At 29.4% G+C, this 23,192-nt stretch overlaps 2 protein-coding genes across 3 annotated transcripts; both read left to right on the forward strand.

Annotated features, from left to right (window-relative positions):
* The first annotated feature begins 1,384 nt into the window (after window positions 1-1,384).
* Window positions 1,385-5,169, forward strand: LOC113366775. Of its 2 annotated transcripts, none has more exons than XR_003366312.1 (2): window positions 1,385-1,661; window positions 4,733-5,169. XR_003366312.1 is itself a non-coding variant. In XM_026608739.1 (2 exons), the coding sequence occupies exons 1-2, from the start codon at window positions 2,160-2,162 to the stop codon at window positions 5,143-5,145; spliced, it is 432 nt and encodes a 143-aa protein (XP_026464524.1). In that variant the 5' UTR covers window positions 2,071-2,159; the 3' UTR covers window positions 5,146-5,169. The 2 variants fall into 2 exon arrangements, 1 of the variants encoding a protein (XP_026464524.1); XM_026608739.1 differs by lacking the exon at window positions 1,385-1,661 and adding an exon at window positions 2,071-2,178.
* A 16,667-nt stretch (window positions 5,170-21,836) lies between these two features.
* LOC113365826 (trafficking protein particle complex subunit 11-like) lies at window positions 21,837-22,683 on the forward strand (the record flags this gene model as incomplete). The annotated part of the gene is made up of 4 exons (XM_026607706.1): window positions 21,837-21,859; window positions 21,929-22,112; window positions 22,230-22,460; window positions 22,521-22,683. Coding segments are annotated over exons 2-4 (519 nt in total), but the record flags the coding sequence as incomplete, so codon positions are not given.
* Window positions 22,684-23,192: the final 509 nt, after the last annotated feature.

A 23,192-nucleotide genomic window follows, 5' to 3' on the forward strand; every position in this document is an offset into this window, starting at 1 on the left:
TCAAAGGTCCGAGTGTAAAAAAATTCACACCAATATCTCAAAAACAAGTATTGTTAAGATTTTTTCAAGAACAATATTTGAAAGAAGAGGAGGAAAATGTATATCCAGCCATTACCTTGATACTTAGGACGTGGAATATCTCAAAAACAAGTATTGGTAAGAATTTTTCAAGAACAATATTTCAAAGTAGAGGAAGAAAGATGTATATCCAGCCATTACCTTAATACTTACGACGTGCTATTATGAGATAAAATAAAATAAATGTTCGAAAATCCATAACAAGAAAAGTATTTTATTATCATTTTTTGTTTTTTTTTAATATATTGTTAATTTTAAGTTAAATTCAACAGTTTTTTTATATAACTTTTAAAAGTTTACATGTGGATGGGATGAAGAGAACTAACTAAACCTTGCCCTGGCAGAGGTGTAAACAATAAAATATAGTAAATATAAAAGTAAATTAAATTGAAAAAATCTATTTTAGAAAAGCTAAATTAAATTAATAATAATTCTATTAATGAATATTTCAGACAAATACCAGATCAGGGTAATAAGCAGTGTTATCTCTGTAGAAATGTATCTATCATATCTGTATAAGTTAAATAATGTAGCTATTATTTTGTAAAATCTTTGTAAATTGAAAATAAGATAATAAAATAAACACTGGATTTGTTTTCTCCTTCCGCCCGATTTTACTTTGCCTATGGATTAAAAAGGACCAGTTGACAATTTTTTTAAAAACAAAAAAAACACATTTTTACAAAGTCAGATACTAGTGGGTTTGATATGTGTTATCGGTTGTGATAAAATTGGTTCAGTTTTCCCAATATAATAGCTCAAAGTCAAATTGGACCTTTGTGCGCAATTTAAAGAAAACTTTTGTAAATATTATTAATTATTGTTTCGCGTAATGGCGTTTATCCTTAACAGTAATAACATTAATATTTTTAATGAAATATACTTATTATTTATTTTATTAATAATAAATTAGAATTAATACGCTTATATTTATTTTAACGTGATTTGTGTAAAGATCATTATTTATAATCCAAAATGCAAATGTTTCAATATCTGTACATTTTGACATACCTTAGAAAAAGTGTGCTGCGTAGATATATGTATGTTGAGATTTGTTTTACTTCCTTTAAATTTAAAAATCATTTTTTTACTTTACTTTAAATTTTACACTAACTTAATGCATATTTTAATGCTGGCAATATGTAAAATAAGAACCGATTCAATTTCGTCGTATGATGTTCAAAAACTGTTACTCGCCCATGCTGCATAATCACTTGACTATCAATGATTAAAATCATTATTGAATAATATAGATAACACCATGAAATAGATGATACTCGAACAAATAATTAGCTTGATAATGATCAGTTGAAATCTTATTAATATCGGTCAATGCAAAAATTAGTATCAAACGTCGTCTTGAATCTTGCTTTTGCTTTCAGATCCATGACAAATTGACATTTTCTTGTGGTCAATATTAATCTGTAGTATTTGTAATCTATTCTTAACGTGTGAATTGACTATAGTTTCGTAGTAGTATAGACGTGTGTTATTTTCTGAATTTGTATCACTTCTGAGTGTATTAAAACGTGAGACGTGAGCTGTTTGTGTGTGTTTTCAAACAAAGATTCTGTGTGACCTAGGTAAGATATCATTCTGAATTCACAGCGCTGACTAACACGTGATTGTGACATTTATGAATATTGCATTTTATAGTAGAAACTACAAACTCTAATTTTAGTTTTAATTTTAATTATAAACTTGTAATGCATTTTGTCGATGTGATACGAAGTTGTGACAGATAAAATACTGCATGATATATAATATAAATAATAATTAGAATATACATTTTTAATTAAAAGTGCTAGAGTGGTCAAGCAGTTATTCGAACTTGTTCACTAATGTTATTTATAGATTGTTATGTACAACTTGTTTTGAGCTAAAACTATTATTACAATTTATAACATTTTAACGCAATTTAAATCGCTGTGTTAAATTATTTATATAATAAAATGTATTGAAATCATATCTACAGTAATGTGATAAAAATGTAAAAATGTGCAAGTAGTAGTCACACTTAATGTTTTATCAAAATGTCGTAATTAATGCAGCGTCATGATATTTTCAAATAAAATGTTGCAATGTGTTTATTAGCATACGGTACCAAATGAAATAAAATATTGAATACTTTTTTTACATATATTAACAGTAATCAGAACTTTAATTATACAATGAAAAACTATTTTTAATAAATAATAATAAATAGTCATAATTTTTGGACATTGGAATTGAAATATTTCTTACAATAACTACTTTTAATTTCTATGTTTCTTCTTATAAATATAATTGATTTTATGTATTAATCAGAACTGAATTAAAAAAAATCATATTGTGTGTTTATAAAATCAATATATCTTTAAACCGATAATGCGAAAACTAACTTTTAGCGAGAATAATCAGGCAATCATTTTACTTTCCGTTATGCTGCTAGATTACATTTTATTTTGCTTAATTATTTGATAATATTCAAAATTATCGTGTTTAGTTGTTTGGCATTTCGGAGATTTGATAATTGTAACCAAGTCAACAAAAAACGTATCAGTTTCGATACAAATCAATATATCTAAAATTATAATAAATACTGGGCTTAGATAAGGAATTTTGATAATATCTTATGAATAATAAATTTTTTATCCAATATTTTCACACTGATCTGATAATTTTTAATGTTGATCAATCAAGGCCAGCCAAACCGTTTCTCTTCGTAATTAACAATTAAAACAAATGATATATTTGAAACACATTTAAATTTTTATCAATTAACTCTGTTAGATATCAGGAAGTTTATGCAAATTGTTAGTGTTTTATTGAAGCGCATGTCCAAGCATTGGACCACTTACAACATTTTAATTTTTATATCTTATACTAAATTTTCATATTGTGCTCTATTGAATTTACATATTACGAGTCTATTATCTTTACTTGTATTCAATTCCAATATTATCAGGTTGGCAACTAAGTAAGTGCGGATTTTTGTTAGGAAATCAAAGCATTTCTTCAAGGAACTAAATAACTTTATTCTGTTTATAATCTTTCAATCAGCACCATTATTCCACCTTCATAAAACATGTGGTTTTTATTAGCAAAAATCTGAAACAGGTACAATTTAACACCATCATTGAATTGTAAACCTTTCAAGGAATTTTAATACCATCGAAACAAAAAGTAATCAGAAGGTGCAAGATTAAGACTATATGGTGTTTTTTTTATTTAATTTATTCTGCAATCTGTTTTACATAGGCATTAACATTAAGCAGAGATTGCTAACAATAATTATCTTATAATATAAACAAGAAAATAGTAGCAACACCCAGCGACGTGTCTACTAGGTATATTGTATGGTGGATGTGGCAAAACATCACGAACAAGCAGCAATAATTTTTGTCGAGTGGCCAAAAATATATGATGTCAATAATGGAATAAAGCACCACTTTGACTTGTCAATTCAGACCGCTTTTTTCAACTGCATTGTTTAATTTTATTATTTGTTCAATGTGGATACCAGAACTGATCATTCGATTGAATGGTAAGGGGGAAAAGAAACAATTTCTTTGTTATCAATTTCAACTGGATAACTTTTTGTCTTTAAGGAAAAAGTCACCAGAACAAAATTTGGCAAACCAAATTTGACACTGCTCGTTATTTAAGGCTTTGTCACCATAAACAGCTCATAACTTTTTGTGAGCATGTCTTTTTACTTTTGCACAAATAAAAAAGCAAAATATGACAAACATTTTCGATTTGACTTTCCATAATCAATCAAAATTTTTTTTTTAAAGATAGGCAGATACTATGGGTAGGTTGTTACTATCCATAAATGGGCCGGCCGTGGTCCCGTGGTAAGAACTTGGGCTAGCAAATCCAAGTCCCGGGTTCGAAGCCAGGTCGGCTCGGTATCAAAGCAGCTTGATACCAAATTTTCACTTGAAATCATAGGTTTCAAATATGATTTACAGTGAAAATGGCCTTTCGTGGGCATAGCTGTAGCGGCAACATGCCACTTGGAAGTAAAAAGGTACTAAGATTGTATCGCTTTGAAATACAAAAGGAAATCGAGTTGTATCCCTATACAACAGAAAAATGTAAGGGCTCTGACATTGTGCAACCATGTTTGAGTGCATTTTCAACTCAACCCACGGACCTGCCCTTGGAAAAAATAGTCGTAAAGAAAAATGTTATAAACAGTAAAAATATGTAAAGAAAAAGTAAAATATATGTAGTGTGTAAGATAAGAAAGAAAAAGTAATTAGTAATAAAGTTTGTTTTAAAAAAAAGGTGGACAGCCGTCCCCAAAGAGTTAAATATTATTGTAAAAAAAAATTTAAAAAATAACAAAACGTAGTTTACATTTGGATTACGTCAGCAATCCTAAAAATTAATTATAACCATCTAAAAGTGAAAACCGCGCTTTTTTTATTTCATTTATTTTGGCTTCTGATAAAACCGCACTTCTTTGATAGCCAACCTAATAAAGTTCAAGGATATTAATTATTTTAATACCTAAAGTTCAAGGATATTAATTTAATGGCCATGCCTGTCACACAACCTCGTATTTATATTCAAACTAAATATTCATTACTCGTTACTTGTTACATATAATTTATTGTTATTCGACAGAATGTGTATCTTCGCATTCATATAATACTATTTGCAGGAAGTCTCATTAAAATGCATTCGTTCGTCAAATGGATTTTCGGCATTACAATAATTGTAGCCGCGCTCGTTTCATCGAACGTTTCGGCCCAAGGACTATCGCGCTCAAACTTGCAATGCTACGATTGTACGTCAAAGGGATGCACGGACACCAAATATTGCGGACCTAACCAATACTGTTTGAAAGCAACGATCACGCACAGTAACGGAGCCACCTCTTACAATAAACAGTGTGTGCCAAATATTCTGGATTGTAAAAAATACCAGAAAGATATGGCAGACAAGAACATCGTAGTTTCCGACTGCAAAACGTGTAACTACAATTTTTGCAACATGAGCAGTTTAACGAATCCGTCCGTGTTTGCTCTTATTTCACTCGCTATGATCAGTATTTGTTTTCAGATATTGTTTTAAGGTAAAATTAATTTAACTGTATAACCAGCATAAAAATAAGTAATGTGTGATTTACTTTTAAATAGCTATTTATATTTTATACATGTTATATTGCATTAATGTGATACTTTTATAACGTAATTTATGAATTTGTAATAAACAATGTTATAGCATAATCTAAATAATATATTGAAATAAATTTTGTATATTGAGTATACATTTTATATAATTTATTAATTAATTTATATAATTGTTTTTTTTTGTTTTAATTCGTTTGTTTTTGAACAGGTATTATATACAGTATATAAACATAAGTGTCCTATGAGCTATTGAATTGAATACTTCTTTAGTTCGTAAGTAAATGTCAATTTTTAGAGGAATTCAAATGTAGGCTCGATGGCAACGCTAGACCGCGCTTGGGCGTCATCGAAGTTCAGGTTTGCGAAGCCCCTCCAGTCAAGAAAACGTTAAATTGTATAAGCCGAATTATAGTTAAACTAATGCATGAGTAAATGAGATTTATTATTCACTGACTATTTGAAGGGCGTGCCCGTCATCGGTTACCTTTGTCACTATATTTGATATATTTTTTTATTAGATTTTTTGTAATAATCATGATATATTTATTTAACTCAATGGAGTAATGCTGGGAAAGGCTACTTTTAGTTATAGACATATTTTGATATATATATTCTCAAGTGAAAATAAATATCCGTACTACATGAAACCAGGTTGTCCTAATTTCAAGTAATAAAATATGGTTTATAACTACGAACTATTAAATACTACGCCATCGATAATTTATTGTCATCAGTCATGACACTATTTTATTATTATATTATTTCCGCAAGTGAACGTTATTAGATATTTTAGTTTTAGCTTGTATTCGGCATATTTTCCAGTATATTTTAAATTAAGTTATACAAATTGTTATATATTATATGTTAGGAACACTAAAAATTTATAAAATATTTTATGGCTTCATCAATTTATTTAATATTGAGACTTCAAAATAAAATGTATGTAAAATGTGTATGAAATTACTTTTAAAATTAATTCTTCCTTATAATTTATAAGTATTCTTTAAGTAAATTGTCTTACTTTTCGTTGTGAAAATATATTAATTAACACGTTGGCGGCTGACGTCTTTGGACCAATATTGTTTTTCTATGCCAAAACGTTTTATTTAAAAAATAATTTGATTTACACTGTATTATTTAAAAAATGTTTTATTCAAACAGTAATTCGTTGGTGGTGGCAAAAAGTGTTCTTTGGATCCTTCTACTTTTTATAGTAATCACTAAATAGTTCAAATCACCGCTAAATTGGGAATTTTAAAGTAAATGTAGCGCTGTCTACACTCTACAGCGTGTTGACAGCCGCATCAAGAAAGAAGGAGGGAATGTCTACACGTTGTCGACGCCTGCAGTCAACGTGTTATGTAATAAATATATTATTAATATACAGTAGAACTCCAATTATCTGAACTCCGACTATCCGAACTCCGATTATCCGAACTCCGAGCATTTATCAATTCAAACACTGTTAAAAGAATACTGAAGAGCAGTACGTAAAGAGATATTTAATAGTTAAAAATCTATTTTTTTTTAATTTAAGGATAATCTGCGGTCCATAGAATCAGAATAATTTATGAAATGTATAGCTTGCGACAATCAATTAAAATACGTAAAATTATACTCGTATAATACCTTGAACGTAATGCACTAATTCCGCTTAACGTTTATAAATAGCAGCAAAGTTTCACCGGAACATTCTAAACACATTATGCAAATTACAAGTGACACACCAAATACATATTTGAAAATGTAAGGTGAAATGCAATCGAAGTTGTCAAGGGTTTTACCTGCCCGTGACCACAAAGGCCAGGCATGCAACTGTACAATAAAGCTTCCAACGAGGTCACATCAGTAGCGGCAATGTGACCTAAGACGGACGAGCCCTTGGAACGGAATGGAATGTCCTTCCCGGTGCATCGATATAATGTCGTAAATACGTTAATTATATGTTATCAGTGCCCTTAAGTCGTAGCAAACAATGAAATGATTATAATATTTAATGAAAGGTACTATTTACAACCCTATGCTTCAAAATTGCGAGTGAAATGTTGCCCTCGATGAGTATCTGACGCAAGTAGCAGTCTCGGCCTTGCAACTACAAGGTTTCGAGTTCAAATACTGCGTTACGTGCGTTTAAATATGAATCATAAATATATTATCAAATAAAAATAGCCCTTCCGGGCATTACTACATGAAATTTGAGACACCATAACAATTACAAAAGAACAACTATTCATTTGCCCTCTGCTAAAAAACTATATCAAAACTAGAACAAGACAATTATTGTATGCCATCTAATTGACATGAATAGAAATATCAAACTTATGGAATATCAAAATTATGATTTCTGCTCAAAAGCAAAAAAAAAATCCAATTTCAGGTATACAACAAATTTAATAAAATAACTCTTTTACCACAGAATATGTTCATAAGGTCTATGCATTTAAAATAACTATTTGGATTATTGTACAAGCAAAGAAGACATGTAGCTATCTTGCGATATGATATCTTTGAATTATATATATTAAACTTGCTATCATATTAAATAGTGGAGATCGCTCGTAGGTAGGTGGCTAGAATGACTGGACCTGGATCAGGGGTCCCGGGTTTGATACCCACTTCAGGGCAGCCTGTTGTCAGGCAGCAGTGACAAAGATTTTCACTCGAAAGTATCGATAGCAATATGATTCCAAGTGAAAACAGCCCTAATATGGTATTGTCAATAAAAAGTCATCACTATTACAATAATTGTAATAATAAAAATTCAGCACATGGAAATGAGACAACTTTTTTGGTTGCCATCTATAATAAAACAAACGTAGTTTGTAAGAAATTCATCACAACAGCTCAAAGATACTATTTACAAAGATAAATTAAAAAAAAGAAATAAAATATAAAATTAATATCTTGAGCGGTGGCGTAACCGGATCGGAGATGGGCTAGCACAAACTTTTCCCGGGTTCGATAGCTTGGTTACTGCCTTGGCAAAGCCCGACATCAGGCAGCATGATATCAAATTTTCACTTGAGTTTATTGATCTCAAATATAGTTTCAAGTGAAAATCGCCTTTTATGGGCATAGCTGCAATATCACACTAGTGAGGCAACTGGTGTTTATTTCTAACAGTGAGGGATGGCTTTTAATAGTGTCTTTAACCTTAAACCTAGAATTAAGCAGCTCATAGAATGCTTAATAGTTCTGATCGCTGCTGAATATTTTTTTAATTGTATTTTTACACCTAGACTTTGTAACGATTTGTAAATGCTATTATTTGCGGTAGAATTTGCCATATATTTGCTATTGGATTTATAAAGCAAATCTTTATATACGAACATAATCCGAAATGTGGCATATTGAAGACTAAAATAGCTGTGATTATTTCCCCGGCTACGATCGCGAGATTGTGTCAATATAAAATTATTATGAATTATACATATTCTTAATAGATTGTGTAATATTATATTAATATTAAAACTATGCGTTTTGTAATAAACCAAATTATACACTTGACACCATTGTGATACTTGATGCTGCACGCGTTGGTTTTGCATGCGGATGCTGTTCGACTAAAACAATGCTTAAAATATGTAAAATGAACCATTAATTTTTATTTTATGTTTTTCCAAAGTATACTGGTTCAAAAATGTTTTTTGTTTTTGTTCTCTTAAAAACAACTATTTTTTGCACATTTTGCTTCATATTTCCGAAACGGCTGGACTTGTTTTTACTAAGGACTAATCGCCTCTTCTTCTCATCATTATATACTGAATATTTTTTGAATCATTCAAATCGGATCTCAAAAAGTTAATTTGTATTTTCTGCATTCTGATCAGTAGAAATCGAATGTTTTTGAATTATTCAAATAGTTGATCTATGCGCCCGAAATCATGGACGAAAAATTGTGTCCATGCCTACGTACACATCCAATTTTTCTATAAATAAAGATATGCAAATGTTTGATATCTGGACGGTTACAATAACTTATCTTACGGGAAGAAAAAAAAAGCCATTTGATGAAACTCGATGAAAATTTACATTAGGTCGAATCTTAATTAATTTTAGTAAAACATAATGTCATAAAGTTTATGGTCTAATTGAGCATCCTAAAATATTATTTGTCTGTATTTGTAAATGATTGGTACATTTGCTGGCGACACTGTAATAGTAACATCTCATAACAATCCTAGCATTCCCAGTGCAAAATCTCCAGCATCATTTAAACAAGACTTTAAATAAACGAATTGAAATCCAATCGAGTCAATTTCACCTTGAAGATAGACAAATGTCCTCCAATAAAAATAAATGATAAAGTTATTCCACAATCAGATACAATGAAGTATCTAGGATTCCACTTAGACAAATAATTAAGTTGGATTCTGCATATCAGCAAGAAATGTAAACAAATAGAGAAAAGGGTAAATCCATTTTATTGGTTACTCGGTGCAAAATTTAAATTCTTCCTCGAAAACAAGGTTCTAATATACCAAATGGTGATCAAGCCAATATGAACCTATGGCGTTGAACTGTGAGGATGCGCCAGCAAGACGCGAATATCTCACATACAAAGAAAACAGGGTAAAATTCTCACAATCAGAATTATCACGAACGCGCCGTGGTTTGCCTCAAACAAAACTCTACGTCTACACAATAATCTAAATATAGAAACGGTGCAAGGAGTTAAAAATGCCAGATATACATCCCATTTCTCCAGACTTCGAAATCACATAAACATCACAATATCCCCACTGATCGTCAATGCAGGTGCCAGAAGAATAAATAAGATACAACCAGTTGATTTAATTTGATTCATCATATTAGGTAGATAATCTCACTGGAGAGTACTCTAAATGAAACTATTTTCATTTACCTTTTTACCGAGCTAAAATATAGCATTTGAGTTGCGTACATCTCAATAGCTTATAGAAATGTTAATTGTTCTGATTGCTATTTTGAAAGTTAACAAAAAAAATAAAAAAGTTGGTTTGATTTTTATTAGCCATTAATGTTTTGAATAATAGGATGCGCTTTTATGTTATTAAAGCTAAAAATAGCTAACTTTCAATTCGTATTAATTAAGACAAGTTGCATGAACTTCCCGATACCTTGAGACACCAATTTCAAAAAGACTGAAAAAGAAACTGCCCAAAGATAATATGGAGGACCTTTAAGAACTACCACAACTTTATATGAACAGAATAGTAGAATCGCTTATTGAAGTGAACTATCAATATAATATTTAACAGATTAATTTATATGTGTGTTTGAAAGTGTGTGTGCGTATGTGTGTGCGTATGTGTGTGCGTATGTGTGCTAGTGAATGATATAAGCCAAATAGCTCATAGAATTGTCCTGATTGCTATTGAAAATAAAATTAAAAACAAAACTTCCCGATACTTGTAAATGTAGTGGCAAAATGTCACTTTTTAACTAATTTTAAAAAATGTTTTTATTAAAATAGGTAATTATCGAGCAGACTAAAATAATCCCTTCAATAATATTATAAAAGCGGAACTTCTTTAACAACCGATATGGTTATGTACGGTTTGCGCCAATTAAATGAGGATTTAGATCGAGAAACGTTTTCGAGTGCTTTTGGATTCAGTTCAGCTTACAATACACAACCCGATCATTATCTATATTAAGTTCTTGTTCAACACACCAAACATCGTTTTGAGCGCGATTTCTGGTTAGAACTTATGACTTCATGAGGACATGATCACAAGTTTTTATAGAGCTGCAGAAATTGGACTGAGTATATATGGTATATTAAAACTGTATCATTCTCACTCTACACGCTCGATTGAATAATAAAAAGAAACTTACGAAGTATTTTGTCATTTAGGGTGTTAATAGTATACTTAATATAATGTAATTGATTATTAGTTTACGTAATTTGAATTTATTAAGTTATAATAATACAAACACATTTTGCTTATTGCGCACTATTCTACAATAATGAACCTTTCGGTACGAGCGACGCATGTAGGTGATATCCACTTCTGTGTACAAGTGTTAAATTGTTGCAAATTCTAATTTGTTGTTGCAACTCTTATTTATTCAAAAGTAATTTTTTAAATTTTTAAATGAACATATTTATTGATATAGATTAAAAAATCGTAATACTTATTGTGTAACAAATACTTGGGCGGTTTGCTTGTTTATGGGACGGCAAAATTTGAAACGATAGAATAAAATTCTATACAATATAATTAACTAATTCCTTTTACAATTAGTAAAATTTTTTTTCAAGAAATATAATTAACAATACATAATTCGACTGTAATGGAAGGTTATATAGGTTCAAATAATCGATTACACAGGCCAACAATTTTTTTTTGGTGCATCAAATGTTAGAGCTGATTCTTATAGTATTTTTTGCGCTGATTTCAAATTTGCAAACCATTTTTTTGTATCAGCTCTAGTTTGGAACTTGGAAAGAAGGTCGTCACGGAAAAGAACTTTTCACAGTGTCAACTAATGTCCCAACTAAGACCGAATGGGTCTTGTAAGTTTGTATGTACGAGTAGGCATATCTCATTAAAATAACATTCTGAATCGTATTACTATTTTGTACTTTCATTCCTTATATATCATATATATCATATCTTGAAAACTAAAGCTCATAGAAAAAAACAATGTCATTTTTGAAATCAGCGCCCCAAATATACTTAGAAACATCATTAAAATAGTTTGCACCATTTTCTTTGTTGGCCTGTGTTATTACAATTCATCATTTTTCATTTCAAATTTTGAGCCATTAATTTGAAAGCATTAGGAGCGCGGGATTGCCGAGCGATATTTGATAACAGCGCCATCAAGACCGACCCCTTCCCTACCTCACTGAACGTAAATTATCAAATTCGTTAATAAATTATTATCAAATTTATCAATTTGGCTAAAAAAGAGATTCGTAAACGAGCTGGAAGTTTAATATATTCTTCATAGCCCGAGCCCTCGTGGCATCGTGACTTAAAACAAAATATTGGAAGTTCCCGTACCAAAAATTAAAATTATAAAAAAAGTTTAAAATTTTGTTGAAAAATAATAAAATGATATTTTTTTATATTTTGAAATTTGTTGAAAATTATAAACCATTCTCAAGGCAATCACGCAGCGTAGCTGTTTCAGAGGCGAAATTTCGAAGCGCGTTACGCCGCGTCGCGGTTAACGGAATAACAGAGGTACGGAACCCATAGAAATATAAACAAAATTTGTACTAATCATTAAAATATCTATAAAATATCTGATAATTTTATATGTATATGTCTAATGATCATTTTTGGCCGCAAAATGCATTTATTTATTTATTTATTTATTTATACGCCAATCGCCAATTTATGTTACATTTTTAATTCGATCTCCAAAATCACTGGACCTGGTTTTCCAAAAATGTTATCAGTTTTTCGTTTCATCAATACAAATCAAATGTTTTTTTGAATCATTCATATCGGATGCTCCGTTCTTTCAAAAACTCTATTACAATTTTGGGCACATTTTTCCCGTATCTCCGAAACGACAGGACCTGCCTTTTCCAAAGATTATTCAGCACTCCAAAACCCAAATCATTTTTCCAATTACAATTATTCAAAAAAAAATTGTTGTATTGACAAAATGAAGAACTGCTTAAATTTGTGGGAAGGCAGGTCTATCTGTTTTTATGTCAGTGCCAAATTTCTAAGTGCAACCGGCCCAGATTAGCAGAATAGTGAATTTCTTGTCAACGTTTAGGCCAAAAAATCCTGAATTGAAAATTTAAACATTGTGAAAAAGATATAATGCGTGCTGACTAGTTTTAGTAAAGATCATCTGGACTGTTTCTTCGTAATTAATTTTTTCTAATGAAATTTTCACGATCTTAATAAAACTTTGTATGATGATATAGTTTATAATCTCAACAAACATTTTAAAATTTTTTCGGTTTACGACAAGTAGCTCAATTATAAAAAATCATTGAATTTTGGAATAAAGGGCTAAGATATTCGCGGTGAATGTTCTTAGCGCTGGTGCGTGCTCTATAATTAATAAAATTACTATATCACAGTGCGCTAATTGATTAAAATATATAAATCACATTAGGTTTTTTCTTGATATAATAATAGATAATAATTAATTTGGCTTACCAGAAGTACCAGTGGTTAACAAAGAATAAGCTGAGGACATGATCTGCGCTTGGAGCAGGCGACCTTGGAGGACCCGGAGGAGTATATAAATAACAGCAGCCTTGAAGGCAACACTCTTTAGGCACTGAACACTTGTGACCGCCCTCACAGAAACGAGTCGGAGCCTGCAATTTTGTTAAATTATTAGTTCTATATTTTCAGTTCGCATTATTTTAAATCTTAAACATTATACAAAATTCATGAACGATGATTAAACAATGATATGTTATTTAAATAAATATTTTTCAGCATCTATATATTATTAATAAATAAAAAATATTGCATAAATGTGTGTCATCTCATGATGAACTCTTATTCACAAGTTATATACCTGCTAATACAAATTGCAAAGCACGAAGTAATTAATCACGAATTATTTATAAAATTTATAATTATTTTTTTTAATTAATTTAAACTATAAAATATCTACTAAACATTTGTCTATTAATTCATTTTTATTTGTATCAATAATAATATTAATTAACTTTAGTAGTTTTCAGTAAATTTTACTCTGATTACATTAGGTACTTCAGTTGAAAGAAAATGATATTATTTTTTACATGTTTAATATGTAATGTATTTTTACAAGGTTTTAAACATTAAATCAAAACTAATCAAACATAAAATTTGCATATGATCTAGTAACTTTCTACATTTATGCTCTTAATGTTCAAGCATTCTGTTCTCTTCTATAAAAAAATTATATGTCACAGGCTTAAGATTGGGAAATAATAGAATAAGAAATAGATTTTTTTTTATTTTTATGCTTCGATAAAGAAAAACAATTGGTTTAACCACTATAGTTTTATATAAAGTTAAATTAATATATTGAAACAAATAGTCAACCTATTATTACAATTTGAAACGAGATATAATATTAAATTAACTTGTACAAATGGATTTATAAAATTATTAAAATAGTAATTTCAAAAGCATCTTTTGTATATAAAGAAAATTCTTAATCTACTTATAAGACAAATGTGAAAAGAATGGTTTTCAAATTTCAAAATTAAGAAAAGCTACGAAATTTCAAAATTGAATGCTCAAAAAACTTCTATCACTCCAATCATTCCTTAATAGGAATAAATCGTAGCTAATTATTTGCTGGTTAACCAATTTTGCTAGATCGCAGTTTCATGATATGGAAATAAAAAACATGTATAGGTATGTCTTCCATGTATGTTTGTGTGCTAACAGTCAGTGCTTTTTGTGTACCCTCAAAATCAAAACCGCAATATCTCAATACCATTGAAAGTGATAAATAGCGTAAATATTATTTTCGTAAGTATACGCGTAGAAATGAATATAATTGTTATAATAACAAGTGATGTATGACTTTTTCAGAAAAAATTAAATTTTATTTTTTAAACTTTAAAAAAATTACATTTTTGAAAAATTTTAAATTTTTGAAAAAAAATATATTTGAAATATTTTGGAAATTTTCAACTTTTTTTAAAAGCGATCGTGCTGCTTTAGCTGCTTAGAGTGAAAACATCGATGCAAAACGATGTTACGGAACCCATAGAAATGTAAACAAAATTAATACGTATTGTTAAAATCTTTATAAAATATCTAATGATTTGGCAGGTCTAGCGGTTTTGCAGATCTATTGAAAAAGCAAAAAAAATGCCATTTGGGTTCAAAAATGATCATTAGACATATGCACATCAAATTAACAGATATTTTATAGAGATTTTATTGATAAGTATAAATTTTGTTTACATTACTATGGGTTCCGTAACAATGTTTATCAGTTAGACTGCGATGCAGCGCTTACCCGCTTCGATATTTCTTCTCTAAAACAGCCACGCAAAACGATTGCTTAGAAAAAAAAGTTCAAAATTTTCAAAATATAAAAAAATCAAATTTTTCAAAAATTTCAAAATTTTAAAATACTCACTTATTCAAAGATTTCTAAAATATTAAAACCTTTTTTTAAAAAAAATTAATTTTCGGTACGGGTAGTTCTTGCAATTCGCCTTAGGGCACAATGCCATGCACCACTAGTTTAAAAATTAGCTAGTTTTATTAAGCTTCAGCGACTGTATAACATGAAGAAGGCCATAATAACAATCCTGTTATATGTTGAGAGTATTTGTCACGGTCTTGTCGCAGTAATCAGTTCAAACGACTTAAAAAGTAATAAAAGTAAGAAAAAGTATATTTTCAAGATTTTTTTCTTATATTTTTTAAGGCCTACTTGTTGATATTCATGATTATTGTAATAGTGGTAGTGATTACGATCAATTTTATTGCTATAATCAGGTGTAGAATTTTGATAAATTAATCATTTTTGTTTGTGACAAAATGGCATTGTACTATCACGCAAGGTCAAGAAAAAAAATTAAAACCTGTCAAAGATGATTGGGTTTTAAATGAGAAATAATTACTAAAAAGCAGATCAAAAGTTTCATGGGTAAAAATAAGAGACTCTTATTTGTTGTAAAACCCTCTTTTCCGGTTCTAAGCCAGGAAAGATTGGTTGCGATGTATGACTTGTACCCCTTGGGTTTATGCTTTTTGTACTAATATCCCAAAGAGGACGAAACGATTTATTTATAAAGTGCTATCTTAAAAATAAGCATCACAGTATGTTCTGACCCTATATGTCATTTTGTCTGTATCATATTATATGGATACAGACAAAATGAATAAGTTGTGTTTTTATAGTATATAGTTATTATAGTTCCTACTTAATTAAGATACTATTCTAGAAATAAACGAGTAAAAACAATTGAGACTGGTTGTAATATTAGTAAATAAACAAATATCTTTGAGAAAGACATATCCGTATTTTTTCGTAATTTTCCTACAAATAAAACTTTAATGTTACAATGAACAATTTTAACAAACTTGTTTATTTTATCAAAAAATTGGAATGTAATATTATATATATAACTAGATGACCCGACAGACGTTGTCCTGTACCCATGTATACATTTTTTAATATAATATGCTAATATTTACCGTTTTCCTAAAAATAATAATTATTGTTTTTTAAATTACTCTTCACGACTAAATGCATATACATTTATAATATGAGCGATGTTAAATGTAGAACTGCTTTCAATAAAATGATGAGTCTCAATTCCTACACTATATTGGAAATTGATGTCTTTTAAACGGTATAACATTACTATAACCATAACATAACACTGGTACTTCATATTGGATTAATTTAATTTAATTTTTAATTATTTAAGATATCTAAAATTGTATCTTAAACTTCTCCTATTCGATATCGTGAGGGCCGAATTGTATTATTCATCCCTACTTTCCCATTTGTTGTTATAAAGTAAAATTTTTATGAATTTTAAAAATATTGTAGAAAGATTAGTAAAATTTGCAAAAAAATTATATATTGAAAAAAAAACTATATCGAAAATTTAATATCCGAATCTTGTGTTGGCGCCCCCTAAGGCGTGCGCTAGTATTTTTCGCATGTATCGCATTAAAGGTAGGCATTAAAACTTAATTTCATATTTTAAGTGAATTAATTTGTCATATTTGTTCATATGTGTATAATTCAATCTGCCATACATATACTGTACTGCACATCCCAGCTGCTTTTCGGCAATAACAATGTAGACATTTCATTTTTCTTATTCATAATCATAAATTTATTATACATATTTCAATATTGTCCAAGTTCATAAGTAAATTGAAATTTTTGGCAGATAATAGTTTTCATTTATTTTCCATTTATTTCACAATATTGCACATTCTAGAAATGTTCCTGAATAAACTTCAAAAAGATTTATCAAAAACCGAATAATCGTTTAGAAGGAGTATACAGTGAGTGCTTGTAATTTGATATAAACTTAAATAGCATCAAAGCTCAAATTGACTCTACGTTTTAGTTAGAAAACGTTTGTATGAGAAAAAGAAAAGGGTTGTTTTTAGGGTTTTCCTGGCAATTATTCGATTTTTTCGCCGTAAGAACCATCCTTGGACTTGAACGAACATTTTAAAAAAAGAATTGGCCAAATTGGTCCAGGCGTTATTGAGTTATGCGCTTACCAACACATTTTGCGATTCACTTTTATATATAAGATAAATTTAATGGCTTTCGCATACTTCAGGTTATTTTAAAATTATTTAAAGTTTGTTGAAAATTAGTCTTACAATATTGTTAAACATTGTGACTTTTGTTAATTAAATAATAGATTTTTATTATAAAAATATTATTTATTTTTTTATTTATGTTTTATGTGCTGTGAGTACAAAAATCGACAATGATGTGTTAAGTATAATAAATATTTTTTATTTGATAATCTAAATTAAATTTATAGTTTAGTATATTTCGATTGGATTTATTCTAAAGTAGAGTATGGAAATCAATATAACCCACATATTCGAAACATCCGGACCAAAAACATCCTATAGTGTGCAAAACTACAAACTATCTTAACGCAATGCAAACAGTATCGAAGTATGTAAGCAAATATTGAAAAATAAAAAACTTACAATTTGTGGGGTAATGTCAGAACACCCAAAACGATCATACATGCGATATTGTACAACATCTTCGGAGAACAGCACTAAAATCCAGTCCATGTGAAGGCGCGTATACATTGTTTGCGACATGAGATCACATCTGTGCAATGACGTATTGAAGCAACGAGAGCACTTCACTATTTTTCACTAAACACCAATGAGCCCTTTGCAAATGCATGTCCAGATAGTGCGTTGCACTACCCGCGACTCTGACGGGCTGCCGAGTCATATATAGGCATGAATTAATGAATCGCGCGCATATGATATATTGGAGCGTTGATACGATGATGTACTCTATAAGAAGTATCCGATTAAAATGGCGTCGGGCTGGCGTCAGAGGGTCGCTTATTCATATACTGCAGGATAAACAAAACACGAGCGCGCTACGATGCGTACGCCGGTGCGACTCGGCCCGACGGCGTTCGTAGCGACGTAGACGAGCCAGGGGCATGCGCTGCCGAGGTCTACGTACGTTCTACGCCGAAGAACAGATCGAAAGCGAACTCCATAGGATTCGATGGTAAGAGAAAACAAAATTACACCACTCGAGCGAAGCCTATCACATAATTGTCGTTACACAATATATCTTCTCGTAATCGTCGTGGAGACTATATAATCGAATTCGTTTCATTTTTCTCGGATACCATTCCATTACTTATATGAACACTAAGGGGGGTATTCTAGTGTAGAAATTCCAACAATTTGTTTTTCTTTATATTTTCAAAGCTGTATATTCAAGAATATATGTACGAAAGGATTTTCTTAAATCTAAATCATTTTTGAAGATAAAGTTTTCGACCATGATATTCTTCTTTATTGTCTTCCTTTTGCAAAAATTTTAAACGCGTTTTCTCAAAATTAACTTCTCAAACGATGTACATGATTTTTCGAGTTCTACTGAACCGATTTACTTGAAATTTTCATAGAATCTTCTTTACAGGCTTCTCTCTGGTATATACTACCCTCATCCCCATAATTTTTTTACTATTTTTAAAAAAATCAAGGAACTCAAAAAATTGGTAAAAATGGTCTTTTTTCCATTTTGTCAAAAAAAAATTATAGTAAAAAAATGGATTGCCTCAAATAGTAAAAAAATGGATTGCCTTTTTTACGACAATTTGAAAATTAACTAAAATGCATGCCCCTATACTAGAATATTCCCTTAAAATAATACCTACGCGTAGCAATTAGCGAGATTAGTATACAAAAAAAAAATAGTATAATTTATATTTGCAAATTAATTTATCTTGATATTTACTATAGAAAGACCAGTGGTGCATGAGATTGTGCCTCAAGGCAAATTGCTGGTACTTCCGGTATAGTAACTAAACATTTGCAAAATAAAGAATAAGTCAAATTAACGAATCATTAAATAAAAATTATCAATATTTTAAATTAATTATTACAAATACTGTGAATTTATTCTCTCAAAACTACTATTCATTAGACTTTTTGCCTGCCTTGTAAACATGTAATCGGATGTGCCGTTCTGTCTAAAAAAGTTTGTTTTTGCGCTTTTTGTTTCGTATTGCCGGAACGGCTAGACCTGCTTTTCCAAATACTAATCAGCACGTCTCTTCCACAATACGAATTGAATGTTATTTTAATGGTTCAAATCACTTGTATCGTACTTCCGATGTCGTGGACGAAAAATTGTATACAACCATACGCACACACATACATACATTCATTTTTCTAAGGTATACCAAATTCTCAATTTTCTAATTATAAGATATGCAAAAATGTTCATTTTTGACTTTTGGGTTTACTATAGTTTACCCTGCGGGAATTTAAAAAGTAGATAAATTATCTACTGATTTAAAAATAATTATAGTACATACATTAACTAAATATATATTTTACACAACCATTTGAAAGCAAACTCAATAAGATTTATACCAAAAATGTGGTTTTAATCTAAATTTGTTTATTCAAACTAATTCATACAAAACTTTGCTTAAAAACAAATAGTTAGCAAGTTACTACTGATTAAAATTTATAAAGGCGCCGTTCAATACTTTCTGAAGTAATGAATCATAATTGAAACATAAACGCGGTCTAAACACTAAGTTGATGTGACGTAGTTAAATTTGCCTTAACCCAATAACCCAATTCAAGTAAATAGAGCGCACATTGAATACGGCCAATGCATATAGAGAATATTACATAATTTGCAATAGATTTTTGCGGATCGAAGAAAAATTTAGCTAGTGGTGTATGACATCGTGTCTCAAGGCAAATACTGGAACTTCCCGTACCGTAACAAAATATTTGAGGAATATTAAATGTTTTCAAATAGATTATTATAATATTATAACATTGTCTAATATTTATATAAATTATATAAAACTGAATCGCAAAGTTAAAATTATTTGTTAACGTATATTAGAACTTTAGTTAGAATTAAAATTAAAATCTGAATTATTTTCGATATACAAAAAAAAATTGTTTTGAAGAAAAAAATTGAAAAAAAAACTACCCTACTTCCCGTAGGGTTAAAAAATAGAATATAATTAAAAATGAATTATACTGAAATAATTTATATGCGGTATGCTTTAATTAAACTGGAAAACACTAGGTGTAAGTGACATTGTAATATAGGTAATTATATAGTCATTGACTTAATAACAAAAATTGAGATTTAGCTTGAGTTAGTAGTAGAAACCTTTTACAATATAATAATATTAGTAGGTACTGCGCGAGTATTTGAATGGAAAGTTTTATCAATCACAATTGAATTTTGTTTATTATCTAAGAACCTATCATATATATAAGCAAATTAATTAATATAATATATAAATTACATATAATATAAAGTGTAGAAAATAAATAATTAACTTACTCATAGAGAAATAAATGATTTGCTATATCTTTACAAAAAATATAGTTTATCTTCGGATCTAAAAATATATTAAAATTTATAAAAGTACTTTAAGTTAATTAATAATAATAACATTTTTTACAAAAATGTGGTAAATATATGTACACTGCAAGTTATTAAAAACTTTACAAATACATACTTAAAAATCCTAACTGGTTAACAGCGCTGGCAACATAATAAAAGTTTGACAGCTTTTAGTGTTTGACATATCTCTTTGACAGTTTCTAACCACTTGATAATATCAATCCATATCAATAATGTCAAATCAATTTACTATCAAGCTTAATTAATTAATTATTTTAATTTAATCTAACCAAATTTAATAATAGAGTTCACCAACAATTATTATTATTATGTTTTAAGAGTTATATTTCAATTGTTATTATTCAATATGGTAGTAGTGATGCCGGAACTATTCCCTCAGAATTGATATGCCCCACTCAGGCATTGATTGGTTTATCTGGTCTAGATGCCAGAAATAACGCAATACATAGAGCTATTTGGGATGCTTTTAGTAGTAACCGTCTTTCAGACAGGTATATTATGACGACATAATTAATTAACGTCTATTCATTGCATTCTTCATATCTTTTACAAATAGAGCTCCAATACAGTATAAGCTACTTCCAATGATTATGAGTTTCCTATTTGTAAACCTAAGAGAACATCCATGAGTGGTATCTACCCAAAGGCATCTTGAAACGTAATTGGCTGCCTAAACATCTTAATGCCTTACCTGCGTTGTCATAGTATTTTTTGAATTAGACTGGAATGATCCACAATGGTCTGAGCGGAAACTAGAATGTGCCGCAGCTTTGCAGAGTATGCGTGCTGCTTTGCAGGTATATTGTAATATTTTAATAATAAACATTATAAATATAAGCTTTCACTTAAGTATTGTATTTTTACGCAAAATAAAAATTGTAAGCACAGAAATAGTTTTGGATCTTTCTCATTATTAGGGGGCGAAATACACGTTTAGGTTTAGCTCTAATTCAAACTACCACACCAATCCCTACCTCAGATGACACACAGACATCTGAGAAAGCTAATGCACTGGTGCTACTTGTGATATCACAAATAAGATGCTTTCATCTTACCTGTGAACGATCACTTAACAGGTATTACATTTGATTGTTATAAATCATATTTCAAATATATCATTATATGCAAGAAAAGTATTGTTGTAGGGTATGCTCAGCGTCTTGATTCCGCATTTTTGGAATTATGCCATGGTTATTATCAGCAAATGGCTAGAGTAATTCGATCTCATAAGGACCAGTTAACAACAGCACATCAGGGTTTGAAAACCAGACATCAGTTTAAATTGGGTGTTCTGTCAGAATTGCGACAAGATCCGAATATTGCACATAAGTAAATTGTACTTTACATTTTTCATTAATTTCCAAAATCTCAATCTAGTCATTTAAAATTTATATTGGACATTTATTGTATGTAATACAGGAAATTTATGTTTTAAATTTTTCACAGGCATTATACACAAGCATACTTAGCACTTGATGAAATACGAATAATAGACAATAATTGTTTAGAAATTAAAACTGTGGCTGGATACATAAATTATAAATTATGTCGTACTATGTTTCAACTTAATTTACCTAGAGATGCTATTAGTCAATTTAAATCACACATTGAGAGATACAAAACACGCATTGGTTGCAGGGAATTGGAGTTTGAGCATTATTCTTGGTTGAGCGCACAGTAAGTGTTAACTCATTTATAATTCTTATTTAAATTTTTCTCATATAAATTTTCAATAAGATATTTTGCATTTGCTGAACTGTTTAATGAAGCTGTAGATAAAGGTTTACCAGCAATACAAACACAACATCCAGGATATTATTATCAAGACGCTGCACGACATAGTATTTTGAGAAGAAAATCAATTGCAATATTAGCTCCCAACATATCAAAAGAGTTGCAGGTAAGTTTTGATGATTTTATCTATAAACCAAATCTTTTAATGCAGCAGAATAATTATAATATAACTTCTTACTGGGCATGTTTTATTATGATGATATGTTATTATTCTAATTTATGTGTATTGTACAAATATATAACACATTATTGGATTTCATTATTTTAACAATATGCAATGACTAAATTCATCATTTACTTTAAACATACGATTTTAATTTTTTAGGCCAAAAACTTTAGTTTTAATGAAGTACATAATTTATGTTTGTCTTTTATCTTACCAATATGAAAACATATTTATAAGTTGCATTCAACATTAATTTTAACTTGAAAAATGATTTAAAATTGTGCATGCGATAGAACTGAAATTTTCAAATTTTGTTTTTAATTTAAATAATGTTGAAATTATTGTTATTCACATTTTGATTATTTGGATTCATTAATTTGTTCATCTAATATTTGTGTATAGAACGATTTTAGGAAATGTTTTAAAGCACTATGATTTACATGACTATT

The sequence above is a fragment of the Ctenocephalides felis genome, unplaced genomic scaffold (genome assembly GCF_003426905.1).
Source record: "Ctenocephalides felis isolate EL2017-DRISC unplaced genomic scaffold, ASM342690v1 CF-g0.4_SCAFFOLD_00003, whole genome shotgun sequence".
Classification (NCBI taxonomy): domain Eukaryota; kingdom Metazoa; phylum Arthropoda; class Insecta; order Siphonaptera; family Pulicidae; genus Ctenocephalides; species Ctenocephalides felis.